The sequence below is a fragment of the Zea mays genome, chromosome 3 (genome assembly GCF_902167145.1).
Source record: "Zea mays cultivar B73 chromosome 3, Zm-B73-REFERENCE-NAM-5.0, whole genome shotgun sequence".
Classification (NCBI taxonomy): Eukaryota; Viridiplantae; Streptophyta; class Magnoliopsida; order Poales; family Poaceae; genus Zea; species Zea mays.
This window is the reverse complement of record NC_050098.1, coordinates 161,339,716-161,348,646: the sequence shown is the minus strand read 5'-3', so window position 1 is coordinate 161,348,646 and position 8,931 is coordinate 161,339,716. Positions and strand designations below refer to the sequence as shown.

The 8,931-nt window shown below is 50.8% G+C and overlaps 1 protein-coding gene across 1 annotated transcript; it reads right to left on the bottom strand.

Moving 5' to 3' along the window:
* Positions 1-7,936: 7,936 nt before the first annotated feature.
* Positions 7,937-8,483, bottom strand: LOC100275900 (uncharacterized). The gene has a single exon (XM_008676418.1). The coding sequence runs from the start codon at positions 8,440-8,442 to the stop codon at positions 8,191-8,193; it is 252 nt and encodes an 83-aa protein (XP_008674640.1). The 5' UTR covers positions 8,443-8,483; the 3' UTR covers positions 7,937-8,190.
* Positions 8,484-8,931: the final 448 nt, after the last annotated feature.

The window sequence follows — 8,931 nt, the reverse complement described above, 5'->3', positions numbered from 1 at the left end:
CATTACTTGCTGGTCATATTAATTCTGTTCTCACCCTTTTGCTTGCGATGTCTTTTGTAGATGGCTCGACTTAGACACACTGCACGAAAGTCAGTCATCCCCTTCTTACCCTCCCGCCTTGCTGAGCGTCCGCTTCGCCGTCCTGTGGCCGGACAGTCCAGCCACTTGGAGAGACTACACCACCGCCTGCGTGAGGAGCAGGAACGTCGACGACAGGAGCAGCAGAGCTCTTCCTTCTCGCTCCACCAGGAGATAGAGTCTGTGAGGAGCTGCTCTCCTGTGCTTCCTCTGGAGGCGCCCCCTGCACCACCACTGGGCGTCCCAGCTTCTGGAGTAGCTGCTGGAGGAGACCCAGACGACGGAGGTGGCGACGACAGCTCGAGCCACGACACCGACTTCTCTGCTAACCCTGAGCCGGAAGGATGGGTTGCTCGACCCATCACTCGCGACGCTGCTCGCGGGTGTCACTTCCACGATGCGCTCGACACCCTGCTACGTCGGGCATTTGACCGACATACTTGGTCCGTCGAGTATCGCTGTGTGGTCTACCAGCATAGTCGCGGGGTCTACCCGGATCGCTGGGAGGCAACTTGCTTGGTGCGCTGCCCGGAGAACAGTCTCCAGGGAGCGGAGGCTTGCTCAGAGCACTATTCTATCTCTGAGCGGGACTCAGCTGAGGCAGCCATGCAAGATGCTGCACGGCGTGCGCTTTCGCACTACTGCTCGGTTTTCGGTGGGGCAGCTGACGGTCTTGACCTGAAGTATTACCCCCGCCGTTCATCTGGCAGCACAGGAGGCGTGATTGTCTCACCTGTCGGTGAGGGCAATCCTAGGTTGAGCAGCACAGTCAACCTAGCCGCTGTGCTAAACACGGAGCTGGACCATGCATTAGACGAGCTGAGTAGGGCTCGTGCTGAGATCGCCCTGCTGCGGGCTGAGCGCGCGGAGCGTCGTCACCTGGACGGTGGTTCCCCCGCTCCCGTTGGGACTCAGCACCTGTACCGCTCACCTCAGCGTGGACACCAGTCTTATGGCAACCCCGACTGCAAGACCAAGATAAACCTAGAACCATAGATCGTTAGAGTTGGATCTTGTAATTAATACGAAATAAATATATACATAGAAGCTTCAGTCTTAGCGTTAGTCTCGGTCTTAGTTAGTTTTAGTTAGACAGGGCAGTTTGCTATATCCTGTGCATTTATGTTTGTCATGATGAACTATGTTTGGTTTGGATCTTTGTAATGATTGTCACCAGAGTGTGGGTATCCCCTGCATTTTGGTTTACATACTATGTCAATAAAGTTAGTTATATAGTTGGGAAAACCTTTATTCTACTTTCCTCTTTATCTGAGAAGCTGTGTGGTCTGTGTTGGAGATCAGTGAAGATGCTCATCTGTTCAGTGCTGTTGGAGAATTCTATACTCTTTTCTTATGCTGCAAGCTTTGCCAGATCAGTTCTGATGTGTGGTTGCGTTCTGCAGATGTCAGAGAACAGGCGTAGAGGAGGAAGGCGTGCTCAGCAGGAGCAAGCCGGTCAGCAAGATGAGGCGCCCCAGCAGCAGCAGCTGCCGCCCCCGCCCCCGATGTCGATTGAGCAGATGTTTCTGATGCAGACTCAGGCAGTTCAAGCCATCGGTCAGACTCTGGCCGCCATTCAGCAGCAGCAGCAGCAGCAGGCTCCACCCCAGCCTCAGATGCCTCAGATGCCTAGAGATAAGCGTGCTGAATTCATGAGAGGTCATCCACCAACGTTCGCTCATTCTTCCGACCCCATGGATGCTGAAGATTGGCTGCGCACTGTGGAGCGGGAGTTGCATACCGCTCAGTGTGATGACAGGGAGAAAGTCTTGTATGGTCCCCGTCTGTTGAGAGGAGCAGCCCAGTCATGGTGGGAGTCTTACCTCGCCACCCATGCCAACCCCGACACCATCACCTGGGAAGAGTTCAGAAGTAGCTTTCGTCAGTACCATGTGCCTGCAGGTCTGATGATAGTGAAGAAGGAGGAGTTCCTGGCCCTTAAGCAAGGGTCATCGTCTGTCAGTGAGTATCGGGACAGGTTTCTGCAGTTGTCTCGCTACGCTCCCGAAGATGTCAACACCGACGCCAAGCGACAATACCGTTTTCTGAGAGGCTTGGTTGACCCTCTGCAGTATCAGCTGATGAATCACACCTTCCCGACATTCCAGCACCTGATTGACAGAGCAATCATGACAGAAAGGAAGCGTAAGGAGATGGAAGATCGTAAGCGCAAGATCAGTGGACCCCAGCCTGGAAGCAGCAGCCGTCCCCGTTTCTCAGGCAATCAACCTCAGCAGTTCAGGCAGAACCAGCGTCCACCTCAGCAGCATCAGCAGCGTCAGCAGTATCAGCAGTTCCAAAGGCAGTATCCTCAGCATCAGTACCAGAACCGTCAGAGCAATCAGTCAGGAGGTCAGTTTCAGAAGCAGAATCAGCAAGCACCTCGTCTTCCTGCCCCAGCAAATCAGCAGAACAGTCAGGCAGCACCAGCTCAGGTTGGAAACAGGGCATGTTTCCACTGTGGAGAGCAAGGCCATTGGGTGATGCAATGTCCGAAGAAGGCAGCCCAGCAGCAGTCAGGCCCCAATGCCCCAGCAAAGCAGAATGTGTCTCAGCCTGGAGCAGGCAATCGCCCTCAGCCGCGCTATAATCATGGAAGGCTGAACCACTTGGAAGCTGAAGCAGTTCAAGAGACCCCCGGCATGATAGTAGGTATGTTCCCAGTCGACTCCCATATTGCAGAAGTGTTATTTGATACTGGAGCAACACATTCTTTCATTACTGCATCATGGGTAGAAGCACATAATCTTCCAATTACTACCATGTCAACCCCTATTCAAATTGACTCAGCCGGTGGTAGAATTCGAGCTGATAGCATTTGTTTAAATGTAAGTGTGGAAATAAGGGGGATAGCGTTTCCCGCCAACCTTATAGTAATGGGTACTCAGGGAATAGATGTCATCCTAGGGATGAATTGGTTAGATAAGTATCAGGCAGTTATCAGTTGTGATAAAAGGACAATCAAGTTGGTGTCCCCACTAGGAGAGGAAGTGGTGACCGAGTTAGTCCCGCCTGAGCCAAAGAAAGGAAGTTGTTATCAGATGGCTGTCGATAGCAGTGAAGCAGACCCAATTGAGAGTATCAAGGTTGTGTCTGAATTCCCAGATGTGTTTCCAAAGGATTTACCGGGTATGCCACCAGAGCGGAAAGTTGAATTTGCTATAGAGCTTCTTCCTGGAACCGCCCCCATCTCTAAGAGAGCTTACAGAATATCTGGACCAGAGTTGGTTGAGCTTAAGAAGCAGATTGATGAGCTGTCAGAGAAAGGTTACATCCGGCCAAGCACCTCGCCTTGGGCCGCCCCTGCCTTGTTTGTGGAGAAGTGGCCTATCAGCTCAGTTTGCCAGAGAATTTGTCTGTTGTGCATGATGTCTTTCATGTGTCTCAGTTGAAGAAGTGCTTGCGTGTGCCAGAAGAGCAGTTGCCAGTGGAAGGTCTTGAGGTCCAGGAGGACTTGACCTACGTTGAGAAGCCAGCTCAGATCCTTGAGGTTGCAGATAGAGTCACCCGAAGGAAGACCGTCAGAATGTGCAAAGTCAGATGGAGTCACCACTCTGAGGAAGAAGCAACCTGGGAGCGTGAAGATGATCTGATGGCCAAGTACCCGGAGCTCTTTGCTAGCCAGCCCTGAATCTCGAGGGCGAGATTCTTTTAAGGGGGATAGGTTTGTAACGCCCCGAATTTTGCAGTTGAATTTTTTCTTTTCTTTACTCGCCAAAATTCGGGCGTTACCTTTCCCTTTTCTTTTTCCCCTCGCTAAACCTTGACCTTTTTCAAAGTTTAGCGGGATTCGGTTTGGAATTCCCGTAGGTATAAAAAAACCCTAAATACTTTATGTTGTTTGATGCACCATGCCGCCCTTGCATTTTTGGTTGCTTTGAAAGTGCAAATGCATGCATGTAGAAAGATCGGATTTCGAAAATGAGGAGAAGATCTTTTCTTTCTTTTTCTCTCTCTTTCTCTCTCCTCTTTTTCTCTCTCTCCCGCGCCGTGGGCCGACCCCGGCCGGCCCAGCCGCCCCTGGCGCCCCCCCTTTTGGGCCCAATTGGCCCATGCCGCCCCCCCATCTCCCTTTTTCCCAAAACCCTCTCCCTCTCCCTCTCATTTTCCCTCTCTCTCCCTAAGCCGCCGCCCCTACCCCTGCCCTAGCCGCCGCCCCTGCCTAGGCCGCCGCCCCTCCCCGTCGCCGATCGGCCGCCCCGCTCGGCCGCCCCGTCCCCGTCCCCGGTGAGGCCCCTCCCCCTCTCCTCCCTCCCCCTCTCCTCCCTCCCCCTCTCCTCCCTCCCCTTCCCCTCGCCGCTCGGCCCCATGGCCGGTTCGGCCGCCCGCCCCACCCCGCCCGCTCGGCCCCTTGGCCGCGCCCCCGGCCCCCCAGCGCGCCCCCGGCTCGGCCGCCTGGCCAGCCCGGCCGCCCCCCCCCCCCCCCCCCCCCCCCCCCGCGCGCGCCCCCATGGCCGGCTCGGCCGCTCGGCCGCCCCGCGCCCTGCCCCGCGCCCCTGCGCGCCCAGCGGCTCGGCCGCCCCGCCCCCCTGCTCGGCCGCCCCCTGCGCCGCCCGCCCTCGCCAGCCCGGCCGCCCGCCGCCGGCTCAGCCGCCCCGGCTCGGCCGCCCCTGCGCGCCCCGCCTAGGGCCGGTTCAACCGCCCCTAGGGCCGGTTCAACCGCCCCCCCCCCTCTGTTTTTTTTATTTTTTTTATTTTATTTTATTTACTTTCTGTGATCATAATTACTGTATTTTAAGTAGGCTAATCACTGTTCATGCTATGGGAAAATAGGAAGTTTAATTTAAAATTCTGTTATGTTATTGATTCACGTAGTTAATTGTTTACCCTGTGCAATGTTGATCAACTAAAAGTGATTAGGTTTCCATTAGTATATATAAATATATATAACAGAATTATTTTGTTAAAAACCAATTGTGTCATTAGTGCATAAGATTTAACCCCCTGCGAGACCTTTCCCGTTTCTTTCTAACCATAACAAATGCGTTATCGAATGTCATACTTGGTGCATATTCACTTTATTTGTTAATCTTGTATGGTGTACTGTTCTTTTGTATTAAATATGTGGATGGATGTATGTATGTTTGCGCTCGCATAGAGAACGGTCCGGTCGAAGAGCCCGAGGAATTCGCAGGAGAAGCCCCTGAGCAGCAGTCGGTTGGTGGAGGCAAGTGTCCTTTGACCTATCTCTGTCCTATTCATTCTTTAATTCACCTCCCGCATTACACATTTATACCTAAGGATTGACTAGCTTTTGTTATCCATGTCCTTGTTTACCTATTTGGGTCGGATTATTACTACTTAGTCTGATGCTATTGCTCAACTCTAATCAATGAACATGATGTGATTATCTATGATACGCTGTTTTCCCGTTCTTCTTTATGATTATACTTGTGGTTTTCAAGGGGACTCGAGCGGTTTCTCGAGTGCCTCTCCGTAAGGACCTGTTCTATGGATGACCGCCCGGGAAAACAGTGCAACCATGAGGGTGGAATGGGGTGCCCTTAGCTGAATAATTAGAGGATCCGGGATGTAGTTCACTTAGCCGTCGTGCCGTCAATGGGGCTCGGTGTATGCGGCTCGCTCTGCCAAGTTTGGGTTCGCCCCTTGGGGAGGAGTGCGGTGCATTTAGGAAACCTAACGGGTGGCTACAACCCCGGGGAATCTTTGTAAAGGCTACGTAGTGAAACCCTGCCTATTCACCTTGGTAGTGTTTAAGGGTTTGATCGGCCCGAGGCAAGAGGGAATCACGGCTTGTGGGTAAAGTGCACAACCTCTGCAGAGTGTTATGAAACTGATATATCAGCCGTGCTCACGGTTATGAGCGGCCAAGGGAGCTCCAGAGATTAGTGATACTTGATCAGAGATATTTTGGTACAGGTGGCAATGAGATTGATGGTTCTGGTTATGATTATGGTATTGGTAAGTGGTATTCTTTCCGTTTGGAAAGGATACATTGGGTTAATAACTTGGGTTAATGTTAAAACCTGGCTTTCTACTAGTAAGTAATAACCTGACCAACTAAAAGCAACTGCTTGACTGATCCCCACATAAAGCTAGTCCACTACAGCCAAACAGGATACTTGCTGAGTATGTTGATGTGTACTCACCCTTGCTCTACACACCAAACCCCCCCCCCCCAGGTTGTCAGCATTGCAACCACTGCTCAGGAGAAGATGAAGCTGTGGAAGGAGACTTCCAGGAGTTCCAAGACTACGACGAGTTCTAGGTGTGGGTTAGCGGCAACCCCCCAGTCGGCTGCCTGTGAAGGCCGTGTTATCTACGTTTCTTTTCCGCACTTTGATTTATTGTAAGAACTATATGGACGTCTCAGACGTATGATGTAATCGACTATTTCCCTTATTAATACTATTTCGAGCACTGTGTGATGATGTCCATATTATGTAGCTGCTGTGTACGTGAATAACTGATCCTGGCACGTACATGGTTCGCATTCGGTTTGCCTTCTAAAACCGGGTGTGACAGTCGCATCCTGCTCCCTGCCCCGGCGACTGGAGTCTCCCCTCTCCCCATGTCTTCGCCTCGGCTGACGGAGCTCCCCTGGCTCCTGCTGACGCCCGACGCTAATTAGACACTTTCACACTTAGACGCCGACGCCACCTGTCCCCTGGCTCCTACTGACGCCATGCCCGTAAGAAGCGAACACATTGTCGCCCCGAGACCGTTCACACATAGTTATTTTCTTTTCAGTTCCAGGGAGATTTATGTGTCGTTCGGTGGGCTTCTGATGCTACCTAGACGTGCCCTTCCACTATTGCTAGCTTCGAGCTTGATCAGAGACTCTTTTCGCTGATGCTAGTTTATATTTCTTGCCAAAAAGATAATTGTTCATTAAGGATCTTTAACAGATGTTTTTTGTTATTTTCTCGAGACCTAAATGTTCATCGACCAAACTTGTTATTGTATCAGTGTATAATATTATTCTCACTGTTTTTTATGTCGTGGACTATGTTTTTTGTACGCCATTGAAACTACCTATAAATTATCGTTGTGTATCAGTGTATGTGTATGCAGTTGGCTTGATGTGAGACAATAAGCTGAACCCACGGTGTTTCCATGGGTTTCCACCCAATTACGGGTTGGTTTGGGGTCAATAATATTATTGGATGGGTTGGGTTTAATTTTCTTCTTATATTTTGGGGTGGGTGTGGGATAGATATCAAAGTTATTATATTTGGGTATGGGTGGGAGTGGGTTGGATTTTTTGCCATTAGCAGGCCTACTTTTGCCCCATAAAAGCCAAAAGCCAACCAAAGGACCGGATTCAGGAAGCAGCTTTTCTAAAAGCCGACTTTCTCGCAGTGCAAATCTGAAAGCGCCCCTGGACCTGCTTTTAGTGGCTTTTCGGATGAAACTGTGAAAACATATATCAAATAACTTTTAACGACTTTTAGTGGTTTTCACTAAACATTTTTTAGCTTTTTAATAGCTTACAGCCTACAGGAGCTTTATCCACAGCTCACAGCTCACAGCTCACAGCAACTTTTTTTACAGCCACAACCCAACCAAACAGACCATAAGTGTTCTGGATCACTTCTGTAACGGGATCAGTTATGGGGGACAAGCAAGTCCAACATGCAGACAGGTATGGTACTCATGAGTGGATATTGCAAATCCCTCTTTCCTCGCTTCTGTCCAAAATCTTGGACTGCTGGAGATTTTGTGCTGCAGAAGTATATACATGTTGAAGCAAGGGGCAGGGCAGCACAAGAGACGGACCATCAATTCCACATGTGCTAGCCGCAAACCATCCTAAGTTTTGGGGTTCAGGTATCAAGAAGGTGTACCCACATATGGCCATATGTGCCAAAGAAAGCAGTGCATGCACAGATTCTAATTAAACGTAGAACTCTCATGCATGCATAGTTAATTTTTTTTTCACTTGTTCCATTCTTCAGGTACATACAACCGTAGGCGGCCCTAAAGAAAGAGGGAAGAGGAGACATCAAAGGTGCATGTATATAGCACGCAATCAAGAGCTACTTTTTTTTTTCTTCTTTACCTAGCTACACATCGTCCATGGCGACCCGGAAGACATTGCTGTAAATATTAACCTCTTCCGGAGCTTCCTCACCGGATGAGCTAGCTAGGTTAATACTTGTTCTCGTTCCTGAACCGCTCCCGGACTGCCAGTATGAAAGCCGACGCCCTCTCGTCGACGTCCGCGTCGCCGCCGCCTCCTGCTACTCCTACGACGGCGGCGGCTGTAGACTCGAGCTGCTGTGCTATACCAATACTCACGGCAGGGCTGTTCTGGGTCTTGACGTACTTGGAGTAGTACACCATGGCCACCTTCGTCCCGCCCCTGGCACCTCTAGCACCTGCCTTGGCCTGTGCCTCCATCTTTTGGCTACTTGTGGACCTTGCGCGGTTGCTTGGCAATGCACAATGCTTGAGGAGCCTGCTGCCTATATATATATACAGACAGATCGGCTTGTTCACTCACGTCCGTCTCTGCTTTGAGATGCCAGTGGATAGCATAAGCATGCATACATGGCAGCAGAGCATCCATGGATGGATCATCATCCGTATGCTTTCCAAAGGACATGCGGGATATGTGCGCATCTTTTTTTTTTTTTTTGTCATCCAAGCTAGTATCTGGGGGTTCACACGCGTTCACTGACAGGTGAGGCCATAATCAGGAGGGGCCAGTGATATACCTTTGGACATTATTATTATGTTGCAACTTGTTGTCCCGGAGGTCTATCGTGTCCTCGACGAAAAGATCCCTCTCTAGGTACACTTCGCCAGATACAATCCTCAATCAAAGGATTCCTCTCTACCCTTTGGTGAAAATATCCGAGGCCCGTCCATCACTTGACCACTAGCTTC

Excerpts from the sequence above, each read along its gene's own strand:
- LOC100275900 (XM_008676418.1), bottom strand. The coding sequence starts at position 8,442 with ATGGAGGCACAGGCCAAGGCAGGTGCTAGAGGTGCCAGGGGCGGGACG.